At 42.7% G+C, this 26,179-nt stretch overlaps 1 protein-coding gene across 7 annotated transcripts in view; it reads left to right on the top strand.

Annotated features, from left to right (window-relative positions):
- The window catches only part of satb1b (SATB homeobox 1b), a 210,205-nt gene that overhangs the window by 156,760 nt on the left and 27,266 nt on the right, over positions 1-26,179 (top strand). For all 7 annotated transcript variants that reach the window (XM_061915459.1, XM_061915464.1, XM_061915463.1 and 4 more), the window contains one exon: positions 718-873. In XM_061915459.1, coding sequence (XP_061771443.1) covers positions 718-873 — 156 coding nt within the window. The remainder of the gene's footprint in view (positions 1-717; positions 874-26,179) is intronic.

The raw sequence follows: 26,179 nt of genomic DNA, 5'->3' as shown, positions 1-26,179 counted from the left end.
AATGTGAATACCGTATTTTTCAGACTATACGTTTTTTAATAGTTTGGTGCGACTTATACTCGGGAGTGACTTATGTGTGAAATTATTAACACATTAGCTTAAAATATCAAATAATATTATTTAGCTCATTCACGTAAGAGACTAGACGTATAAGATTTCATGGGATTTAGCAATTAGGAGTGACAGATTGTTTGGTAGACGTTTGTATAGCATGTTCTATATGTTATAGTTATTGGAATATGGTTACGTTAACATACCAGGCACCTTCTGAGTTGGTTAATTATGCGTCATATAATGTACACTTATTTAGCCTGTTGTTCACTATCCTTTATTTATTCTAAAGTGCCTTTCAAATGTCTATTCTTGGTGTTGGGTTTTATCAAATAAATTTCCCCAAAAAGCGACTTACACTCCAGTGCGACTTATATATGTGTTTTCCTTTCTTTATTATGCATTTTCGGCAGGTGTGACTCATACTCTGGAGTGACTTATACTGCAAAAAATACGGTAATAGTTAAGGAGAAAAATGTAATTAATTCAATCAAAAGGTCAGTTAAAGTTAATTCCACAATTATTACGCCTTCCTGTGGTGTTACATATTAAATAGCGACTTGATACCTGATTTTGTACGAGTACAATGTCACTGAATGTTGATTGCACAGTCTTTAAGAGGACGTATGGGACTTAGAAGTTGCTCAGTGGCTGATGTCGGAACAGGTGAAGCCGTCCCCCCTGCCCGGCGAGTGGAATGGCAAGACAGAGAGCTGCATCCTCAACATCAACTCCAACATCTACGACGAGATCCAGCAGGAGATGAAGCGAGCCAAGGTCTCCCAGGCGCTCTTCGCCAAGGTGGCCGCCTCCAAGAGCCAGGTACACACACACACACACACACACACACACACACACACACACACACACACACACAGAGCTATCCGTTTGAAAAGCATGGCGGCCTGTAAGGTTTAAAGGCCTACTGAAATGAGATTTTCTTATTGAAACGGGGATAGCAGGTCCATTCTATGTGTCATCCTTGATCATTTTTGCGATATTGCCATATTTCTGCTGAAAGGATTTAGTAGAGAACATCCACGATAAAGTTCGCAACTGGAGAAAAGCCCTGCCTCTACCGGAAGTCGCAGACGATGACGTCACATGTTGATGGCTCCTCACATATTCACATTGTTTTTAATGGGAGCCTCGAACAAAAACAGCTATTCGGACCGAGAAAACGACAATTTCCCCATTAATTTGAGCGAGGATGAAAGATCCGTGTTTGAGGATATTGTTAGCGACGGACTAGAAAAAAAAAACGTGATTGCATTGGGACGGATTCAGTTGTTTTTAGACATATTTACTAGGATAATTCTGGGAAATCCCTTATCTTTCTATTGTGTTGCTAGTGTTTTAGTGAGTTTAACAGTACCTGATAGTCGGAGGGGTGTGTCCGCGGGTGTGTTGACGCGCAGTGTCTCAGGGAAGTCGACGGCAGCTTTATGGGCGGCACAAGCTCAGCTGATCTCCAGTAAGAAGCAACTTTTTACCACAAATTTCTCACCGAAAACTGCTGGTTGACATTCGATTGGGATCCGTGTTCGCTGTGATCCATAGAAAAGTTTCACCTCCGTGAATTTTAAACAAGGAATCACCGTGTGTTTGTGTGGCTAAAGGCCAAAGCTTCCCAACTCCATCTTTCTACTTTGACTTCTCCAATATTAACTGAACAAATTGCAAAGGATTCAGCAACATAGATCTCCAAAATACTGTGTAATTATGCCGTTAAAGCAGACGACTTTTAGCTGTGTGTGTGTGCAGCGCTCATATTTCCTAACAGCCCCTTGACGTCAAGCGTACACGTCATCATTACGCGACGTTTTCAAGAAAAAATTCCCGGGAAATTTAAAATTGCAATTTAGTAAACTAATGTTGCAATGTTAATATTTCATCATTGATATATAAACTATCAGACTGCGTGGTAGGTAGTAGTGGGTTTCAGTAGGCCTTTAAAGGTAAATCTGTGGATATCAGCCCCTCACCTCGTCGTTTTTGTGTTTCCAAAAAAAAGTGGCAAAGACGTTCACCTTCCAGTTTAACTCTCAAACAAAGCCATTTAAAGACGCAGCAATAATGAGCTATTATTAAAGGGTTTTTTTGCGGATGCAGACTCGGGAAGATTTCCACAATTGCGCTCGATGAAAAAGACGGGGGGGGGATGGAATAGATCACCGGGGGCGGGGAATCATCCCAAAATATCTGCCAAGACTTTATTTTTTTCCTGCTGATTAGCACGATTACACACGCAGATAGCTTTGTTTGACCAAATTGCAGTTTGATGCACAAACCACTGTGTTTTTCTTTTTTTGTACATCAGTTCAAAGACTCCACCTACTGTAAGGTTGAAGACGGGAGAGAGAAAAAAAAAACGTTTGGAGTCCGAGGGGGGGAGAGCGAGGGCGTACGAGGCATTTTTGTGTGGGAACGTCGTCGTGTCTGGCCGCCGATTCCCGCCTGCTTCATTGATGGCAGGCGGCTGTGAATGTGAATTGAGGAGCAGATAAGAAGTGTGCTAATTATGCCTGCGAAAGGGGGCCTGGGAGAGCACTTATCGCTGCCTCCATCTCGTAATGGGCGCTCCCCGGGCAGCTGGTACCACCCCCCCACACTACCACCACCACCACCCCCAAACCCTCCCACCAACCCTCCAACCCAGCCGGCGTTGCTGCATCCACACCAGCCTCCCTGTCAGCGCCGCGCAGCCCGGGGTTCAACTCCGATCACGCAAACCGTGACGCAGCTTGCTCGCGGCTCAGATCCGATCACGTCGTCCGATTTTACCTTGAACACCGCGACGTGACATAACTACGGTTAGCGGACAGATCAGAACCCGTCTTTGGATCTCATTTGGTGTCTTCCTATGTCAGGGGTTGGCAACCCAAAATGTTGAAAGAGCCCTATTGGAACAAAAATACAAAAACAAAATCTGTCTGGAGCCGCAAAAAATGAATAAGTGTTATAATGAAGGCAACCCATTAAGTAAGTGTATCTATTAGCTATATTAGCCCACTATTAAAATGACTGTGTCGCAGGCTGACACAAATCTTTGTTGACAGAAATGTTGAAATGTAATATTTATTGTACCCATTTTTACAAAATTGGAAAACATTAGTAAAACAGAGGCTTCTTAGAAGGTGGGATAATGTTTAGATATTAATGGCTTAGAATGGCCAAAGGTCCAAGTTAAAGAAAATGGCGGGCTGTCTTCTTCGAATGGATTTATAACAATATATGCAAGCTGGGTAATGTTTGCTGTGGTCTGGAACAACATGGCACACAAACAACCATCAGAAATGCAGCCAATATTAAATACAGATAATATGTCACGAGAAATGCAGATACAAATTAAAACACACAGAGGACATAGGAAATTAAAAGAGCTCAAATATACCTGCAAGTGAGGCATAATGTATCAATATGTACATATAGCTATCCTAAACAGCGTGTTAGCATTGAATTCGCTTGAAGTCATGCACTGACCACATATGGCTGATTAGCACTCCACACAAGTCAATAACATCAACAAAGCTCACATTTGTGCATTCACACACAGCATAAATAGTTTGGTGGACACAATAAGACAAAGAAAGAGTGGCATAAAAAAATAAAATTGTACATGTAAACAAAATCTGGTGAGTTCAAGGTCTGCCAAAATTAATAGGACAAAACGGCACTCGCCAAATACTCTTATCAGAAAAAGCATGTTTAATATAAATAGTGGGATTGCCGCAAAAAATAATAGGTGTTATAATGAAGGCAACCCATGAAGTAAGTGTCTCTATTAGCTATATTAGCCCACTATTAAAATGACTGTGTCGCAGGCTGACACAAATCTTTGTTGACAGAAATGTTGAAATGTAATATTTATTGTACCCATTTTTACAAAATTGGAAAACATTAGTAAACTAGTGGCTTCTTAAAGGGTGGGATAATGTTTAGATATTACTGGCTCAGAATGGCCAAAGGTCCAAGTTAAAGAAAATGGCGGGCTGTCTTCTTCGAATGGATTTATAACAATATATGCAAGCTGGGTAATGTTTGCTGTGGTCTGGAACAACATGGCACACAAACAACTATCAGAAATGCAGCCATTACTGTATGTCTATATATTTATATATATATATATATATATATATATGTATGTGTATATGTATATATATGTATATATATATATATATGTATATATATATGTATATATATTTATATATATATGTATATATATATATATATATATATATATGTGTATATATATGTATATATATATATATGTATATATTTATACATATGTGTGTATATATATATACTATATATATATATACATCATATATATACGCAATCATCAGAAAATCTCCTGATGATTGAGGGAACCCCTCATGAAACAGTTCTGTAGAGATGAAGTAGTCTTGTGATTTTTCCCACACCCATATATATATATATACATATATATATATATATATATATATATATATATATATATATATATATATATATATATATATATATTGGTTTTAAAAGTGAAAAATATCAAAATGGCCCCTCATGCTTTTTTAATATTTCAGTGTACGGTCCTCAGTGGAAAAAGTTTGGACACCCCTGATGTGATGATTCAATGTCTTGCATGGTTTGATTGATTGATTGATTGATTGATTGATTGATTGCACAGTACAGTACAGTACATATCCCGTACAATGGTGTGTGTACTGTAGCTTGCTAGTACACTAGTAGTAAAGTATGGTGGTGTATTGTGTCTTAAGACGCTGAGTGTTCCTCTTCTAATTCCATCTTTATTGAAGGTATACGTTAGTTCTGCTTTAGTTTCATGCTGTGGGCAGACAATTGTTCTTTTATTCACTTTCACTACCAGGAACTCAAAGTGTGGGTGGAAATGTGAGGCTTGCTCCTCGAGCTTGATGATTTGTCCAGTGTCTGTTTGGGGGTTTAACGGCAGCTACATTTCTGGTATTTTTTTGTCTTCATACACAGCTTGACGTATTTTAATAATAGTTGATAATAAGCTGATTTTCTTTACATGCCAGTGCCAATTATTGTTTTTTAATGCAGATCACAAAAAGTGATCCATTTTGACTCATACTGTATTTATTTTTTCTAACAGAGGCTTTTAGCAGCAAACTGTCTATGTCCATACACCAGGGGTGTCCAAACTAAGGCCCAGTGCGACCTTGGAGATGTCACAAGCATGACAAAAGGTTTGGCCCGCAGAGTGTTTTTGCCCTAACTTTCAGTTTTGTTCGGAAGAGACTTGAGCACAGCATCAATTTATATGACCCAATTCAAACAATGTTTCCAACAAATAGTCAACGCAAAGTCGCATATAACATAACTCCTGCTCATTGAACGTTGTGGACAGTTTAAAAGACGTTCAAGCACTATATATTAGGGCTGGGCGATATGGCTTTTTATTACTATCTCAATATTTTTAGGCGATACGCGATATACATCTCGATTTTTTGCCTTAGCCTTGAATGAACACTTGATGCATATAATCACAGCAGTATGATGATTCTATGTGTCTACATTAAAACATTCTTCTTCATACTGCATTAATATATGCTCATTTTAAACATTCATGCAGAGAGGGAAATCACAACTAAATCAATTGACCATAACTGTATTTATTAAAAAGTTATTAAGTAGTAGCACAAACATGCATGTCATTTCAAAACAGAAAAAGGCAAGATTGTCAGAGACATTTTAAAACAAGCAATGAGTGCACTTTTGTGCATGATGTCACTAAGGAGACTTATGAAAACAACACTAAATTAAAGTGCACTTTTTGTACAGAATGCCACTACGGTAGTTTAAAGCAAATAAAGTGCACGTTTGTGCATGATGTCACACAAGATATTTCAATAACTGTCAAATAAAAATGAGCTGCATAATAAGAAATCAAATAGTGTATGTCCTTCGCTATGTGGTCAGTTCCAATGGACGTTATCTCCTTCTGTTGTTGACTAGTTTGTCATACGGTGTTGATGTGGAAATGGTTTTTTGGGCAATTTGTTGGTGTGGCGCCGAACGGAGATGTTGACATGCGGAGTTTCAAGCACTCCTTATTTTCTAGCAGGTGACTTTTTAAGTCATGTTACAAATTAGCAGTAATGCTACATTTTGTAGCAACGCTTTTGCCGCATACTTGACATATTACAATTGTCTGGTCAACATATTCCCACTTGAAGCCATGGACCCCCTACTATTTTTCTTGGGAATTAATTCTTCCTTCATTTGTTACCAGATTCGCACCTTCTCTCTCTCGTATTACCACTCGCACCGCACCGCTAGCATCACAGCTAACGTTACCCAGGCTGCTCGTCCAGGGCGTCTGACATTGCACACTCGACAGTATGTGACATATGTAAGAAGGTGCGCTTGTTTTATGTCTCTGTGAGAAGGAGAGACAAGAAAGAGCGAGAAACGACTGTAGTGTAATGCCCGCAGCTAAAATCATCTGCGTGAGAACATATACTCAAATATCACGACATAGTCATTTTATATATCGCACAGAGATAAATAAACCAGCGATATATCGAGTATATTCGATATATTGCCGAGCCCTACCATATATCCTTTAATAATTACACATATATAAATCCATTCCTTATCCATGTTTGGCACATTTTAGCTGCTTGATATTTCTGATTCATCACAAATTTTTGAGGAGCTCGTCAGGGAAGTAAACAAGGCAGGAGTTGAACTTTCACATATTTTCTTAATATTCAACGATTTATCGTTTATACTTCAAATTGCAATGTTGTCGGCATCTGGTTGGTGCAGTTCAGTTAAATGTGTTGGTTTTCTGACATGGACTTGTTTGTTCAGCATTGTCCACATGTTTAAATCAGGACTTTGGAAGGCCATTCTAAAATATTCATTCAAGCCTGGTTAAGCCATTCCTTTACCACTTTTGACATGTGTTTGGGGTCATTGTCCTGTTGGAACACCCAACTGCGCCTAAGAACCAACCTCCCAGCTGAGGATTTTAGGTTGTCCTGAAGAATTTGGAGGTAATCCTCCTTTTTCATTGTCCCATTTACTCTCTGTAAAGAATCAGTTCCATTGGCAGCAAAACAGGCCCAGAGCATAATACTACCACCACCATGCTTGACGGTAGGATGGATGTTCCTGCGATTAAAGGCCTCACGTTTTCTCCTCCAAACATATTGCTGGGTATTGTGGCCAAACAGGTCAATTTGTGTTTCATCTGACATCACATGGACAAAGATAAGACCTTCTGGTGGAATGTTCTGTGGAGTAAAAAAACATTACTTTACATGCAGTCTCGACTTTTGATTTGTATTGCGTACTATTAGCTTTGTTTTGCCAACATTTTTGTTTCTAATGTAAGAAAATACTGAACTTGTTTAAGTACTTTGTTGACATTATTAAACTGTGAATTGCACTCACCATGAAAACATAATAAAATGTCCTGTTATTAGATGTAATTGGTATCGGCCGATCTCACTCAAGGATACTTGGAATTGTAATCAGCAGCAAGTCCTGTCATTTTCCTAAATGTCGTATTCTGAGGAAGTAGTAGTAATATTGACTCACTTAGTGTACATTTCCATCACCAGTCAAGTGCAACCACTAATCTTACCATGGATTCATTTTCATTTTTATCTCGTAAAGGCAGAGTTTGAGCAGAGAAACATAGATGTTGGCAAGCGCGTAGATGCAGTTTTTGAAAATAGATCAAATTTAAGTGAAAAATAAAATTGTATGTTGTGACAGTCTCGAGCCGTCGTCATGAGGGTTCTCAGGACCACCAAGGAATGACATTCTGTCGAGCAGGTGTAGACTTCTTTTATTTTGCAATAAGTAAGTCTCTTGCCGGTTTTCTTTGCAGTCTTCCCGTTTTTCTGCTCGCTCTTCCGCTCCAGCTTTTCGGCTGCATGCGTCGTCTTCCTTGTGATCTTTTCCTCTCGCGCCCAGCATCGGCTTCCTGCTGGCTCCTTCTCTCTCCGTCTCTCCCCCCGGCGTTTACGGCCACTGCCCTTTTATACAGTGTGAGAGGAGATTTAAATTGTGCCCATCTGGGCGACCCACACACCTGATAATATTTGCGGGGTTTATTCCGGCGCGCCCCGCCTCGCTGTTTGCTCACAGTCCACACCTCCTCGCCGCCATGTTGGGCCGGGCTCCGGCGTGCCCTGCCTCGCTGTCGGACTGCAGGCAACGCCTCCTCGCCGCAGCAGGTTACGGTGTGCCCTGCCTCGATGTCCGCCTCTCCACATATGTAATTTGTCCATGTTTGCTATTATCTATTTAACGCTCACTCTAACCATTCAGCTCTTATCCTCTTGTTTTTAAAAGTGACATACCCTGTCACTTTTTGTCACCATTAAGGTTACGTACTGAAATTGGTGGGAGCTAGACTAATTGGTCCCTTCTGAGACGTCCACTGTCATTGTCTTTTGTTCGCTACACTACGTCCCTTCCACTGCGTCGCCACGCTACCACGTCACCCTTTGGCCACCGCAACCCCGCCGCAGAAGCGTTTGCTGTTTTTTGGAACGTGCGTGTCGGGATGACTGGACACTCACGAGGGCGTGAGAAAGTTAGTCTCCATTTGACTTGAAGACTGGTCGTCAGTGCAGTTCTTAGGGGTGTAACGGCATTTGTATTGAACCGTTTCGGTACAGGGTTTCAGTTCGGTACGGGGGTGTACCGAACGAGTTTCTAAGCTAAAGTCTTAACAAGCTGCTTTGTTTCTTCTTCCTCTCTCAGCACCCAGCATTGTCCCGCCCACAGAACCATCTGATTGGTTACATATATAGCGGTAACAGCCAATCAGCTGTGCGTATTCAGAGCGCATGTAGTAAATGCTTCAGCGTCAAGCAGATAGGTGTTTAGCAGGTGAGCATAAGGCAGCGTACTCTCCCCAAATAATAATAAACACCTTCCAGTCAACTACTACTGACTTCACTATGAGCCCGTTGACCTTCTAGAAACTAAAACTGCAGCTCAGCTCGCTCGAAGTTCTGGCTTGAGGCAAAGGCTAATTAGCTTTTAGCATAATGTTAGCTCATTTTGCGGTGTGTGTGTGTGTGTGTGTGTGTGTGTGTGTGTGTGTGAGCGTGTGTGTGTGTGTGTGTGGGTGTGTGTGTGTGTGTGTGTGTGTGTGTGTGTGTGTGTGTGTGTGTGTGTGTGTGTGTGTGTGTGTGTGTTTTACGGACAGAAAAGCTTTGAATGGCAGGGTGAGTTGACTTGAAACTGTTTAATGTTGCACTTTTTATATGTAGAAGAAAAGTTTGGTCTTTTTATTTAATCTGAGCAACAATTTGAGGCAGTTTAATGTGGATTAACGTGGGCAGAATTAATATAGTGTTCCCAATGTTAAAAGAATAAAGCCATTGTTTAAAAATTTGGTAAATAAATAACCCCAAAATGTATGTTTTGTTGTATTTTTCTTACTGTACCGAAAATGAACCGAACCGTGACCTCTAAACCGAGGTACGTACCGAACCGACATTTTTGTGTACCTTTACACCCCTAGTAGTTCGTGATCGGGATGTGAGGCAGTTCAAGTGCGGTTGAAATGCCACATTGAATACATGAGGTGTGGGTGGTGGGTGTGTGTGTGTGGGGGGGGGGGGGGGGGGGGGGCGTTAAAGGCTGGCAGAGGCCTGCTATGCTTACGAGCCCTGAGAGGAACAGCATGGCAGAATTCCAGTACCCCCCCCACGCCCACCCCCACTGAAACACACACTAGCAGAACACAATCAGAGAGGACTGCAACATATATTTAATACACACTCACTCACACACACACACACACACACACACTTGCATGCATCAGTAAACTCCTGTTTACTGCGTTTCTTCTCCAGGGAGCTCCACACATCCACACTCCAAACGCTAGAACCAGAACCGCGTAGATCCATGTCACACGGACTGAGCCACACATGACAGGACCAGGGCCAACCCTTTCCCCAACGACCATTATATACCCAGGACCCCTTCTGGGCATCCTGCCAGTCCAGCCCATCCTCCATCCTCCTCCAGACGTCAGTGGAACATTGGTGGAACAGGAATATCTAATCATGTGACTAATGTCATTATTACTATTTCCCGGACATAGACCCAAAGAGGAGTGTATCTACCCTTTTAGGTACCGCTCTACACAATAGGTAACCTAACTCCAACTAGTGCTACACAACTGTTTATGTAGGTACTCCTCACCACTTGACAAAACATTTGTCAGGAACCTGCCAGATTCAGTATTCAGTACCGCCATCTATAAGCTACACGTTCAACTCCTTTGGTCCAAAACCAGTCTTCACTTGTCAATCAAATGTGATTCACTCCCTCACCCAGACCATAATACGCACCCCTATAGACCTCTATAATTTAGGACCAAATACCAGTCCTATATAGTGGACTTTGCTCCTTGGTGGGCTTTTTTTGAGGTCCCTGTGTTGTGTACGAGGCAAAGGGAATTAGGCAATACCCGGGCAGAACTGCGATTTAGAAGGTTTATTAAAACCAGGGGTCCCCAAACTTTTTGGCTCGGGGCCGCATTGGGTTGGCCGGGCTGTGCATATATATATATACACATTGTATGTATATATATATATATATATATATATATATATATATATATATATATATATATATATATATATATATATATATATATATGTATATATATATATATATATATATATATATACACACACTGTGATGAGGTGGCGACTTGACCCCACTTACCGCCCAAATACAGATGAGATAGGCTTCAGTGACTCCCTGCAACCCCAAAAGGGACAAGCGGTAGAAAATGGATGTGTATATATATATATATATATATATATATATATATATATATATATATATATATATATATATATATATATATATATATAACCAAGATGGCGGCGCCCGGACGGGCTGCGCTCTCGCGGAGCTCTTGCTAAAGATGAAACATTTGGCAGAAATACCGGACAATTCCACAGACTTCATGGCTGGCTCGCATCGTGGTCACTCCGTGATCACGTACGACCGCCAGACACTTCTGGATGTGGACATATCGGGCCGTTTTGGACTGATAGACCCGTGCGTGCTAAACATGCTAACTAGCATGGGAATACGTCGGCGGCTACATCCAGCGGCCTGTGAAGCAGGGGAGTCCAGTAGCAGCGGGGGCCGTCCACGGAGCAGACGCCAGCGGTGTGATCGGAAACGCGGATGTCGAGCGGGGCTAAAAACAAAGCAGAAGGCTAATCCCCACAGAACACCACTTCCCTCCATCCCGAAGACGGATTTAGATGGAAAATGCGAGACTACTGGTCTGGGTAAGGAGTCAGTTAAATTAGAACAAGTTTTTTCTGCTTTGAGTGTTTCAGAGTTGGACATGTGTTTTACTGAGGTGGCTAACTATGATGCGTGCAGTTTATCAAAGCAACAAACAAACAATCGGAAAATCCCCGTTACTGAGGTGGCTAACCATGATGCGTGCAGTTTATCAAAGCAACAAACAAACAATCGGAAAATTCCTGTCGTATCAATTCCTAGATATGGTCGTAACTATACTAAATGCACTGGGCATAATAAACACAACATTATTAATATTGCTACTACGAATAATTTGATCAAAAACTCCCTAAAACAGCCCACTACCTATAATATAGGTTTTTTAAACATAAGATCATTGTCTCCTAAAACGTTGTTAGTTAATGATATTATCAGAGACAACAATCTTAACGTCATCGGTCTCAGTGAAACCTGGCTTAAACCAAACGACTTTTTTGCGCTAAATGAGGCATGTCCTCCTAACTTTACACATGTGCATATTGCCCGTCCGCTCAAAAGGGGTGGGGGGGTCGCACTAATTTACAACGAAAACTTTAACCTTAGTCCTAACATAAATAATAAATATAAATCGTTTGAGGTGCTTACTATGAGGTCTGTCACACCACTGCCTCTACACCTGGCTGTTATCTACCGCCCCCCAGGGCCCTGTTCGGACTTTATCAATGAATTCTCAGAGTTCGTTGCTGATCTAGTGACACACGCCGATAATATAATCATAATGGGGGACTTTAATATCCATATGAATACCCCATCGGACCCACCGTGCGTAGCGCTCCAGACTGTAATTGATAGCTGTGGTCTCACACAAATAATAAATGAACCCACGCATCGCAACGGTAATACGATAGACCTAGTGCTTGTCAGGGGCATCACCGTTTCCAAAGTTACGATACTCCCGTATACTAAAGTATTGTCCGATCATTACCTTATAAAATTCGAGGTTCAGACGCATGTTCGTCAAACTAATAATAATAATAACTGCTATAGCAGCCGCAACATTAATACGGCCACAACGACAACTCTTGCTGACCTACTGCCCTCGGTAATGGCACCATTCCCAAAGTATTTGGGTTCTATTGATAACCTCACTAACAACTTTAACGACGCCCTGCGCGAAACCATTGATAACATAGCACCGCTAAAGTTAAAAAAGGCTCCAAAAAAGCGCACCCCGTGGTTTACAGAAGAAACTAGAGCTCAGAAATTATTATGTAGAAAGCTGGAACGCAAATGGCGCATGACTAAACTTGAGGTGCACCATCAAGCATGGAGTGATGGTTTAATAACTTATAAACGCATGCTTACCTTAGCTAAAGCTAATTATTACTCAAATCTCATCCACCGTAATAAAAACGATCCCAAATTTTTGTTTAGTACGGTAGCATCGCTAACCCAACAAGGGACTCCTTCCAGTAGCTCCACCCACTCAGCTGATGACTTTATGCAATTCTTTAGTAAGAAAATTGAAGTCATTAGAAAGGAGATTAAAGACAATGCGTCCCAGCTACAACGGGGTTCTATTAACACTGACACGATTGTATATACGGCGGATACTGCCCTCCGAAATAGTTTCTCTCGTTTTGAGGAAATAACATTAGAGGAATTGTTACAACGTGTAAATGGAATAAAACAGACAACATGTTTACTTGACCCTCTTCCTGGGAAACTGATCAAGGAGCTCTTTGTATTATTAGGTCCATCAGTGCTAAATATTATAAACTTATCACTCTCCTCGGGCACTGTTCCCCTAGCATTCAAAAAAGCGGTTATTCATCCTCTTCTTAAAAGACCTAACCTCGATCCTGACCTCATGGTAAACTACCGACCGGTGTCTCACCTTCCCTTTATTTCAAAAATCCTTGAAAAATTGTTGCGGAGCAGTTAAATGAACACTTAGCGTCTAACAATCTATGTGAAACCTTTCAATCCGGTTTCAGGGCAAATCACTCCACGGAGACAGCCCTCGCAAAAATGACTAATGATCTATTGCTAACGATGGATTCTGATGCGTCATCTATGTTGCTGCTCCTCGATCTTAGCGCTGCTTTCGATACCGTCGATCATAATATTTTATTAGAACGTATCAAAACACGAATTGGTATGTCAGACTTAGCCCTGTCTTGGTTTAACTCTTATCTTACTGATAGGATGCAGTGTGTCTCCCATAACAATGTGACCTCGGACTACGTTAAGGTAACGTGTGGAGTTCCCCAGGGTTCGGTCCTTGGCCCTGCACTCTTCAGCATCTACATGCTGCCGCTAGGTGACATCATACGCAAATACGGTATTAGCTTTCACAGTTATGCTGATGACACCCAACTCTACATGCCCCTAAAGCTGACCAACACGCCGGATTGTAGTCAGCTGGAGGCGTGTCTTAATGAAATTAAACAATGGATGGCCGCTAACTTTTTGCAACTCAACGCCAAAAAAACGGAAATGCTGATTATCGGTCCTGCTAGACACCGAACTCTATTTAATAATACAACTCTAACATTTGACAACCAAACAATTATACAAGGCGACACGGTAAAGAATCTGGGTATTATCTTCGACCCAACTCTCTCCTTTGAGGCACACATTAAAAGCGTTACTAAAACGGCCTTCTTTCATCTCCGTAACATCGCTAAAATTCGCTCCATTCTGTCCACTAAAGACGCTGAGATCATTATCCATGCGTTTGTTACGTCTCGCCTCGACTACTGTAACGTATTATTTTCGGGCCTCCCCATGTCTAGCATTAAAAGATTACAGTTGGTACAAAATGCGGCTGCTAGACTTTTGACAAGAACAAGAAAGTTTGATCACATTACGCCTGTACTGGCTCACCTGCACTGGCTTCCTGTGTACTTAAGATGTGACTTTAAGGTTTTACTACTTACGTATAAAATACTACACGGTCTAGCTCCATCCTATCTCGCCGATTGTATTGTACCATATGTCCCGGCAAGAAATCTGCGTTCAAAGGACTCCGGCTTATTAGTGATTCCCAAAGCCCAAAAAAAGTCTGCGGGCTATAGAGCATTTTCCGTTCGGGCTCCAGTACTCTGGAATACCCTCCCGGTAACAGTTCGCGATGCCACCTCAGTAGAAGCATTTAAGTCTCACATTAAAACTCATTTGTATACTCTAGCCTTTAAATAGACTCCCTTTTTAGACCAGTTGATCTGCCGTTTCTTTTCTTTTTCTTCTATGTCCCACTCTCCCGTGTGGAGGGGGTCCGGTCCGATCCGGTGGCCATGTACTGCTCGCCTGTGTATCGGCTGGGGACATCTCTGCGCTGCTGGTCCGCCTCCGCTTGGGATGGTTTCCTGCTGGCTCCGCTGTGAACGGGACTCTCGCTGCTGTGTGTTGGATCCTCTTTGGACTGGACTCTCGCGACTGTGTTGGATCCATTGTGGATTGAACTTTCACAGTATCATGTTAGACCCGCTCGACATCCATTGCTTTCCTCCTCTCTAAGGTTCTCATAGTCATCACTGTCACCGACGTCCCACTGGGTCATTATTGTCACCAATGTCCCACTGGGTGTGAGTTTTCCTTGCCCTTATGTGGGCCCACCGAGGATGTCGTGGTGGTTTGTGCAGCCCTTTGAGACACTAGTGATTTAGGGCTATATAAGTAAACATTGATTGATTGATTGATATATATATATATATATATATATATATATATATATATATATATATATATATATATATATAAAGGCACTGCCTTTGCGTGCCGGCCCAGTGACATAATATCTACGGCTTTTCACACACACAAGTGAATGCAAAGCAGACTTGGTCAACAGCCGTATAAACAACTTTAACACTGTTACAAATATGCGCCACACTGTGAACCCACACAAAACGAGAATGACAAACACATTTCGGGAGAACATCCGCACCATAACACAACAGAACAAATACCCAGAACCCCTTGCAGCACTAACTCTTCCGTGTCGCTACAATATACATCCCCCGCCATCCCCTTCCCTCCCACACCTCAACTCCGCCCACATCAACCTTCTCATACTCTATCAGGGAGAGCATGTCCCAAATTCCAAGCTGCTGTTTTGAGGCATGTTAAAAAAATAATGCACTTTGTGACTTCAATAATAAATATGGCAGAGCCATGTTGGCATTTTTTTCCCATGACTTTAGTTGATTTATTTTGGAAAACCTTGTTACATTGTTTAATGCATCCAGCGGGGCATCAGAACAAAATTAGGCATGATAATGTGTTCATTTATATATCGGTATCGATTGATATCGGAATCGGTAATTAAGAGTTGGACAATATCGGTATATCGGATATCGGCAAAAAAGCCATTCAACTTTAACTGAAATCATAGTTAAAGTTATTTTTGATGGATTGATTGATTTAAACTTTTATTAGTAGATTGCGTACAATTGACCACTAAATGTTAACACCCGAATGAGTTTTTCAACTTGTTTAAAGTCGGGGTCAACGTTAATTAATTCATGGTATACGACTTTGTATATCGGTATCGGTAATTAAGAGTTGGACAGTATCGGATATCAGCAAAAAAAGCCATTACCGGACATCCCTAATAGCAACCAATACATTCTTGTTTTTCCCGCTCTGGCCACTACCGTCCCCGCCGGCACCGGTGCCATCAAACGGTGCCTGAACGTGACCCAGCTTTATCTTCTCATCCTGTTTGTGACGCCGCTCGTGATCGTGCGCTTTGTTGTTCCCGACATAAACAGGAGAGACTCGCTCGCTTGGCAGGCTAACGCCAAGGCGAGCGGCGGGGCCGTCCGGGGCCTCGCCCCTTTGACACAACTTTGATTACCAAACACTTCCTGCGAGGAATTCCACAACAGACGGAATCAGAGTCCCCGCTGTTATAAAACAAGCACCCCGGGAACCCCGCTCGCCCCGCCGGGCTCGGAGCCCTCCGACTCGCCAGTAACTGGTCGAGAGTGCCCACCCTCAAACCCCTCGCCTCCCCTCCCCCGCGCTCGCTTTCCCTGGAAGAGGCTACGCTAATTAGCCAGGCTCTAATGAGACAGAATGGCACTGATCTGGTCCGCCGCTGTGCCACCAGGGGAGGGGGGGCTGTAGTGTAGTAGTGCGGGGGAGGGGGATGCCATCTGTCACCCTGCACTTACTTGCCTGGCACGGCAGTCCCAGGAGTGGAAGGGTACGGGCTGGGCGGGTTGTGGGGGGGAGGGGTGGGGTGTGGAGGGGGGTACGTACATTAATCTGTGGAATGGCATCAATTTAACCGGCACAGCTTCCGTCTTGTTTTGAAAAAGCACTAATGAGGTGGCGACTTGTCAAGGGTGTACCCTGCCTTCCGACCGATTATAGCTGAGGTAGGCTAAAGTGACTCCAAAAAGGGACAAGCGGTAGAAAATGGATGGATGGATGAAGTTGTGTGCCACCTTTGTTAAGATCTTGGTCAAGTGGGTGTGACCCCAGGATGTAGAGACGGGAGGCAAGATTGAATTACCATCCATCCATCCAGTTCTACCGCTCATTCCCTTTGGGGTCGCGGGGGGGCGCTGATGCCTATCTCAGCTACAATCGGGCGGAAGGCCCAGTACACCCTGGACAAGTCGCCACCTTATCGCAGGGTCAACACAGATAGACAGACAATATTCACACTCACATTCACACACTAGGGCCAATTTAGTGTTGCCAATCAACCTATCCCCAGGTGCAAGTCTTTGGAAGTGGGAGGAAGCCGGAGTACCCGGAGGGAACCCACGCATTTACGGGGAGGACATGCAAACTCCACACAGAAAGATACCGAGCCCGGGATTGAACCCTGACTACTCAGGACTTTGGTACTCTGAGGCAGAAGTGCTAACCCCTCTTCCACCGTGAAGCCCAGGTTGAAATTACAAAAGGAAAAAAATTAATAAGTCCAGAAAAGTGTAACCTTAAGTGATGGGGCAGAAGTGCACACCATGAATTACCAACAAAATCAGATCCCTCAGTGTTCGGCGGGGGGGAAAAGCCAGAGCGCACTGAGCACAGCATAAAGGGATTACAGGACTAAGGAAAGACAACGTACCAGAGCTGACGAGGTGAAACAGGCGCCTGCACGGGGGCAGGTACAGGAGACAATAACCGGCGAGGCCAAGCTGACAGTGACGTGCCTAAATACAGATGTGCTAATTGCGAGCAGGTGTCCCTCAAGGTCCGCCCCTCGCCGAGGATGTATCACTAAAAGCACAGGTGCAGACAAAAGGAGACGGCAGGAAAACACTAAAAGCACAACAACCTTGTCTCTGCCGCCACCTTTGACGTCCGACCTCTGACCTCTCCGGCGTGTCGCATTGACAGTGAAGTGAAGTGAATTATATTTATATAGCGCTTTTCTCTAGTGACTGAAAGCGCTTTTACATAGTGAAACCCAATATCTGAGTTACATTTTTAAACCAGTGTGGGCGGCACTGGGAGCAGGTGGGTAAAGTGTCTTGCCCAAGGACACACAACGGCAGTGACTAGGATGGCACAAGCGGGATTGAACCTGCAACCCTCAAGTTCCTGGCACGGCCGCTCTACCAACCGAGCTATACCGCCCCAGCTCAGTGGAATAAATTTTTTACAATATCAGGGTGATAAGCGCGTGTAACCGGGAAGGGCTTAAAAAATAAATTTAAAAAAAAGGCAGTGACTGTTTATTAATTCATTCATTCATTTATGTCTGCTTATTAGGTTGCCATGGAAACCAAATTGCCTTTTAATTGACGTGCGGCGGCAGCTGTCTGAATCTCTCATTTGTTCAATGAATTATCCCGCAAAGAGGCTGTTTTTAAATGCTTTAATGGACAGTGGAATTCCCAGCAGCTTGTTTTTTTTTTTTTTTCCCCGTTTGGTTTCTCCTCCTCACTGAGCATGCTCAGATCACTTTGTGGCATCTCACTTCCACACAGCACCTCTCGCTCCCCCATCTGTCCTCCTCCTCCTCCTCCTCGACTCCCGTGTCGCGCCGGCTAAGTGGACCACGGGCTCACCCCGGTCCTTTCACCTCTCCCGCGCTCCTCCTCGCCTCCCGACAGACCGCACAGGGCTCGTCCTGAAGCCCGTTCCCGCTAATCTGATCAGGCAGGCAAATACGCCGGGAAAAGCGCTTTAATGATCCCCCTAATTACCTCAAGTCAATACCAACTGTATTATTAGACGCGGGGAAAATATTCCATTAGGGTGCCCCCTGTGGGAGCGCCCGCCCCCCGCCCCCGCCCCCGCTCCGATGTCACAAGCGGCGTGCCCCCCCCCCGCACTTGTAATTAATTTTATTTGCACACGCAGGAATGCACAAGGTCGCACCTGCAGCCTGGAGCCGCCTGACTCGGCCCGCCTAATCAGATCTGTCATAATTACCATCCTGCATGCTTGTGACACACGCCGGCAAATATTTCAATTTAACTACACTGCGTGTGTGTGTGTGTGTGTGTGTGTGTGTGTGTGTGTGTGTGTGTGTGTGTGTGTGTGTGTGTGCTAAGGGAGATATTAAGGCCGATAAAAGTGCTCATGATCATGCTTGTGTCCACTTGTTTTTTTTTCCTCCGTATAGTCCTTCCTCTCTCTCTCTCTCTTCCTTCTCAACTGTCTATGCCTGTGGTTCTCAAATGGGGGTATGCGTACCCCTAGGGGTACTTGAAGGTATGCCAAGGGGTACGTGAGATTTTTTTAAAATATTCTAAAAATAGCAACAATTCCTTTATAAATGTATTTATTGAATAATACTTCAACAACTGTGTTTGTCATTCCTGTTTGGTGTGGGCTCACAGTGTGGGGCATATTTGTAACAGTGTTTAAGTTGTTTATACGGCCACCCTCAGTGTGACCTGTATTTCTGTTGACCAAGTATGCATCGCATTCACTTGTGTGTGTGTGAAAAGCCGTTGATATTATGTGACTGGGCCGATACGCAAATGCAGTACCTTTAAGGTTAATTGGCGCTCTGAACTTCTCCCTAAGTCTGTGTCCACAGTGGAGTTTTAAAAAGTAAAAAATGTTACTTTTTGAAACCGATACCGATCATTTCCGATATTACATTTTTTAAATATTTATATGAATTTTACTTTTTGAAACAGATACCAATAATTTTGAAACCAATACCGATAATTTCCTTCCTCTCTCTTCTCCCTTCTCAACTGTCTATGCCAGTGGTTCTCAAATGGGGGTACGCGTACCCCTAGGGGTACTTGAAGGTATGCCAAGGGGTACGTGAGATTTTTAAAAATATTCTAAAAATAGCCACAATTCGAAAATCCTTTATAAATACATTTATTGAATAATACTTCAACAACTGTGTTTGTCATTCCTGTTTGGTGTGGGTTCACAGTGTGGGGCATATTTGTAACAGTGTTAAAGTTGTTTATCTGGCCACCCTCAGTGTGACCTGTATTGCTGTTGACCAAGTATACGTCGCATTCACTGCTGTGTGTGAAAAGCCGTTGATAGCTCGGTTGGTAGAGCGGCCATGCCAGCAACTTGAGGGTTGCAGGTTCGATTCCCGCTTCCGCCATCCTAGTCACTGCCGTTGTGTCCTCGGGCAAGACACTTTACCCACCTGCTCCCAGTGCCACCTACACTGGTTTAAATATAACTAAGATATTGGGTTTCACAATGTAAAGCGCTTTGAGTCACTAGAGAAAAGCGCTATATAAATATAATCCACTTCACTTCATATTATGTGTCTGGGCCGGCATTCAAATCAATCAATCAATGTTTACTTATATAGCCCTAAATCACTAGTGTCTCAAAGGGCTGCACAAACCACCACGACATCCTCGGTAGGCCCACATAAGGGCAAGGAAAACTCACACCCAGTGGGACATCGGTGACAATAATGATCCAGTGGGACGTCTGTGACAATAATGATTATGAGAACCTTAGAGAGGAGGAAAGCAATGGATGTCGAGCGGGTCTAACATGATACTGTGAAAGTTCAATCCACAATGGATCCAACACAGTCGCGAGAGTCCAGTCCAAAGCGGGTCCAACTCAGCAGCGAGAGTCCCGTTCACAGCGGAGCCAGCAGGAAACCATCCCAAGCGGAGGCGGATCAGCAGCGCAGAGATGTCGAGGCGGATCAGCAGCGCAGAGATGTCCCCAGCCGATACACAGGCAAGCAGTACATGGCCACCGGATCGGGCCGGACCCCCTCCACAGGGGAGAGTGGGACATAGAAGAAAAAGAAAAGAAACAGCAGATCAACTGGTCTAAAAAGGGAGTCTATTTAAAGGCTACAGTATACAAATGAGTTTTAAGGTGAGACTTAAATGCTTCTACTGAGGTGGCATCTCGAACTGTTACCGGGAGGGCATTCCAGAGTACTGGAGCCCGAACGGAAAACGCTCTATAGCCCGCAGACTTTTTTTGGGCTTTGGGAATCACTAACAAGCCGGAGTCCTTTGAACGCAGATTTCTTGCCGGGACATATGGTACAATACAATCGGCAAGATAGGATGGAGCTAGACCGTGTAGTATTTTATACGTAAGTAGTAAAACCTTAAAGTCACATCTTAAGTGCACAGGAAGCCAGTGCAGGTGAGCCAGTACAGGCGTAATGTGATCAAACTTTCTTGTTCTTGTCAGAAGTCTAGCAGCCGCATTTTGTACCAACTGTAATCTTTTAATGCTAGACATGGGGAGACCCGAAAATAATACGTTACAGTAGTCGAGGCGAGACGTAACAAACGCATGGATAATGATCTCAGCGTCTTTAGTGGACAGAATGGAGCGAATTTTAGCGATATTACGGAGATGAAAGAAGGCCGTTTTAGTAACGCTTTTAATGTGTGCCTCAAAGGAGAGAGTTGGGTCGAAGATAATACCCAGATTCTTTACCGTGTCGCCTTGTTTAATTGTTTGGTTGTCAAATGTTAGAGTTGTATTATTAAATAGAGTTCGGTGTCCAGCAGGACCGATAATCAGCATTTCCGTTTTTTTGGCGTTGAGTTGCAAAAAGTTAGCGGACATCCATTGTTTAATTTCATTAAGACACGCCTCCAGCTGACTACAATCCGGCGTGTTGGTCAGCTTTAGGGGCATGTAGAGTTGGGTGTCATCAGCATAACAGTGAAAGCTAACACCGTATTTGCGTATGATGTCACCTAGCGGCAGCATGTAGATGCTGAAGAGTGCAGGGCCAAGGACCGAACCCTGGGGAACTCCACACGTTACCTTAACGTAGTCCGAGGTCACATTGTTATGGGAGACACACTGCATCCTATCAGTAAGATAAGAGTTAAACCAAGACAGGGCTAAGTCTGACATACCAATTCGTGTTTTGATACGTTCTAATAAAATATTATGATCGACGGTATCGAAAGCAGCGCTAAGATCGAGGAGCAGCAACATAGATGACGCATCAGAATCCATCGTTAGCAATAGGTCATTAGTCATTTTTGCGAGGGCTGTCTCCGTCGAGTGATTTGCCCTGAAACCGGATTGAAAGGTTTCACATAGATTGTTAAACGCTAAGTGTTCATTTAACTGCTCCGCAACAATTTTTTCGAGGATTTTTGAAATAAAGGGAAGGTGAGACACCGGTCGGTAGTTTACCATGAGGTCAGGATCGAGGTTAGGTCTTTTAAGAAGAGGATGAATAACCGCTTTTTTGAATGCTAGGGGAACAGTGCCCGAGGAAAGTGATAAGTTTATAATATTTAGCACTGATGGACCTAATAATACAAAGAGCTCCTTGATCAGTTTCCCAGGAAGAGGTTCAAGTAAACATGTTGTTTGTTTTATTCCATTTACACGTTGTAACAATTCCTCTAATGTTATTTCCTCAAAACGAGAGAAACAATTTTGGAGGGCAGTATCCGCCGTATATACAATCGTGTCAGTGTTAATAGAACCCTGTTGTAGCTGGGACGCATTGTCTTTAATCTCCTTTCTAATGACTTCAATTTTCTTACTAAAGAATTGCATAAAGTTATCAGCTGAGTGGGTGGAGCTACTGGAGGGAGTCCCTTGTTGGGTTAGCGATGCTACCGTACTAAACAAAAATTTAGGATCGTTTTTATTACGGTGGATGAGATTTGAGTAATAATTAGCTTTAGCTAAGGTGAGCATGCGTTTATAAGTTATTAAACCATCACTAAATGCTTGATGGTGCACCTCAAGTTTAGTCGTGCGCCATTTGCGTTCCAGCTTTCTGCATAATAATTTCTGAGCTCTAGTTTCTTCTGTAAACCACGGGGTGCGCTTTTTTGGAGCCTTTTTTAACTTTAGCGGTGCTATGTTATCAATGGTTTCGCGCAGGGCGTCGTTAAAGTTGTTAGTGAGGTTATCAATAGAGCCCACATACTTTGGGAATGGTGCCATTACCGAGGGCAGTAGGTCAGCAAGAGTTGTCGTTGTGGCCGTATTAATGTTGCGGCTGCTATAGCAGTTATTATTATTATTAGTTTGACGAACATGCGTCTGAACCTCGAATTTTATAAGGTAATGATCGGACAATACTTTAGTATACGGGAGTATCGTAACTTTGGAAGCGGTGATACGTCTATCGTATTACCGTTGCGATGCGTGGGTTCATTTATTATTTGTGTGAGACCACAGCTATCAATTATAGTCTGGAGCGCTACGCACGGTGGGTCCGATGGGGTATTCATATGGATATTAAAGTCCCCCATTATGATTATATTATCGGCGTGTGTCACTAGATCAGCAACGAACTCTGAGAATTCATTGATAAAGTCCGAACAGGGCCCTGGGGGGCGGTAGATAACAGCCAGGTGTAGAGGCAGCGGTGTGACAGACCTCATAGTAAGCACCTCAAACGATTTATATTTATTATTTATGTTAGGACTAAGGTTAAAGTTTTCGTTGTATATTAGTGCGACCCCCCCACCCCTTTTAAGCGGACGGGCAATATGCGCATGTGTAAAGTTAGGAGGACATGCCTCATTTAGCGCAAAAAAGTCGTTTGGTTTAAGCCAGGTTTCACTGAGACCGATGACGTTAAGATTGTTGTCTCTGATGATATCATTAACTAACAACGTTTTGGGAGACAATGATCTTATGTTTAAAAAACCTATATTATAGGTAGTGGGCTGTTTTAGGGAATTTTTGATCAAATTATCCGTAGTAGCAATATTAATAATGTTGTGTTTATTATGCCCAGTGCATTCAGTATAATTACGACCATATCTAGGAATTGATACGACGGGAATGTTCCGATTGTTTGATTGTTGCTTTGATAAACTGCACGCATCATGGTTAGCCTCCTCAGTAACGGGGATTTTCCGATTGTTTGTTTGTTGCTTTGATAAACTGCACGCATCATAGTTAGCCACCTCAGTAAAACACATGTCCAACTCTGAAACACTCAAAGCAGAAAAAACTTGTTCTAATTTAACTGACTCCTTACCCAGACCAGTAGTCTCGCATCCTTTATTTAAATCCGTCTTCAGGGTGGAGGGAAGTGGTGTTCTGTGGGGATTAGCCTTCTGCTTTGTTTTTAGCCCCGCTCGACATCCGCGTTTCCGATCACACCGCTGGCGTCTGCTCCGTAGACGGCCCCCGCTGCTACTAGACTCCCCTGCTTCACAGGCCGCTGGATGTAGCCGCCGACGTATCCCCATGCTAGTTAGCATGTTTAGCACGCCCGCGTCTATCAGTCCAAAACGGCCCAATATGTCCATATCCAGAAGTGTCTGGCGGTCGTACGTGATCACGGAGTGACCACGATGCGAGCCAGCCATGAAGTCTGCAGAACTGTCCGGCATTTCCGCCAAATGTTCCATCTTTAGCAAGAGCACCGCAGTGTCGCAGCCCGTCCGGGCAGTACCTTTAAGGTTAATTGGCGCTCTGAACTTCTCCCTAAGTCCGTGTCCACAGTGGAGTTTTAAAAGGTCAAAAATTTTACTTTTTGAAACCGATACCAATAATTTCCGATATTATATTTTTAAAATATTTATATAAATTTTACTTTTTGAAACAGATACCAATAATTTTGAAACCAATACCGAGAATTTCCGATATTTCATTGTAAAGCCTTTATTCGCCGATAATACCGGCAGCCCGATATTATCAGACATTGCTATAAACAACTATTAAATATTATTATTGGTGCCCAAGGACACAACAGCAATGACCAGGAAGCCTCAAGTTTCTGGACAACCGTTATACCAAAAATATAATGTACTTTCCCAATTGAATTGATAAGCTACCGGGGAATCGATACGGTTACTGAGTGGTACCGGTTTTCGATACTTATTTGTGTCTTAATAGATGTTAATGGTTTAATAACAAAATCGACTTTTTCTAACTCAATACTAAACAGTGAGCTTATACTTATAACTGTTCTTCTAGTTGTTAAATGTTGTTTTATTACTATTCCGGGTCTCATTCGCAAGTATTATATAGTCGACCTTTGCATGCAGTTGCAATTCCAAGACGTTAGATGGCAGCAGTGTGTAGACTACTGTGTGTTACTGTAGTCATGATGTAGTTTTTGCCATTAACTTTTAATGTGCCGATCTTGTACTGTGTTAAGTCTTACAAAGTGTTCGTACTGTAAATATTGTACTTATTACACACCAGCTGTTTGACTGTAATGTGCATCTTCGATGTGGTTTTCAATACCAAATTTAGAGGTGTAAAAATCGCCATGTAAACTGGCTGATGCTAATTAGTAGCATGTATGTGGCATATTTAATGCAAATGAGCATGGAACTGGCCCATTTTAGTTACCGTGGCCCTGTGACCCAGAGCTTTTTATTGAATAACACAAATATATCTCTGCATTCATGACAAGTCGGGTCTTTCCGAAACTCAACTAAGTTTCAAAAAGGGAATTTCCAAGTTGGACAGGACATTTTATGAAATCAGCAGCAGCATTCTTTTTTATTTTTGAGGGTAAAAACGTGTTGAATCAGTGCTGGAAGCAAACTTGTCAGCCAATTACAAACACTCATTTAGCTGACAGTCAATTTGCTGCGTCTCTGCCGCCTTTCTAATTCAATAAGATCAGTCACGATTTATCATCTTAATTACGCTTTGATATTAGCAATTAAAGCCCGTATTTGGATTCAATCACAACCGCGCCCTAATTGACGGAATCCGACTTCACGCCGGCTGCTGTTGTTGTTTTTGGTTTTCCACCACCAGTTCATCTCTTCTGTGTTTGTGTATTTTATCCTCCATCTGCCTGTGCAGCACACAAGCAGAGGATGATCAAGAAAACTTTTTTTTTATGCTAAATATTAGCCGTAGCAGCAAGCCAGAAATACAGCAGCATTACCATGATGCAATCTGAACATGTTTCATAAGTGACTTCAAGTTGTTTGGGTTCTAAAAACCTTTTGCAAACCAACACGCTGAGATGCTTTTGACACTAACAGTAGGAAAATATCACTAAAAGTGGATTTTAATCATTTTGGCCTATGTATATGTAATTACTAATGCTTTTAAATGATTATTGTTTAAAAATCAGATTAATCAGAATTAAAAATTTGGCTTAGTCATGATTTATCACACATGTTAAAAATGGTATTACCCACTTGTAGAATTGCAATTTACTTAAAATGTCTAATCTAAAAAAGACCCCAATTCTTGGTCTCAAATGCAAAATAATTTAGTATGTTTATGTACGCGATTAAAGCAATATTTTTTTATTATTAATCGCACGAGCCAACATGCTTTTATCAAAACTCGTACGTAGACCGAGGACCTCCAGTAGTGTTGAATTTAACTACACAGTGCACACGTTTGGCATTCTCTCGATGAGCTTCAAGAGGTAGTCACCTGAAATGGTTTTCACTTCCCAGGTGTGCTTGAAGCTCATTGAGAGAATGCCAAGAGTGTGCAAAGC

The sequence above is a fragment of the Nerophis ophidion genome, linkage group LG11 (assembly GCF_033978795.1).
Source record: "Nerophis ophidion isolate RoL-2023_Sa linkage group LG11, RoL_Noph_v1.0, whole genome shotgun sequence".
Lineage (NCBI taxonomy): Eukaryota > Metazoa > Chordata > Actinopteri > Syngnathiformes > Syngnathidae > Nerophis > Nerophis ophidion.
Note: the sequence above shows the minus strand (reverse complement) of the source record. Positions and strands in the feature narration are given on the sequence as shown.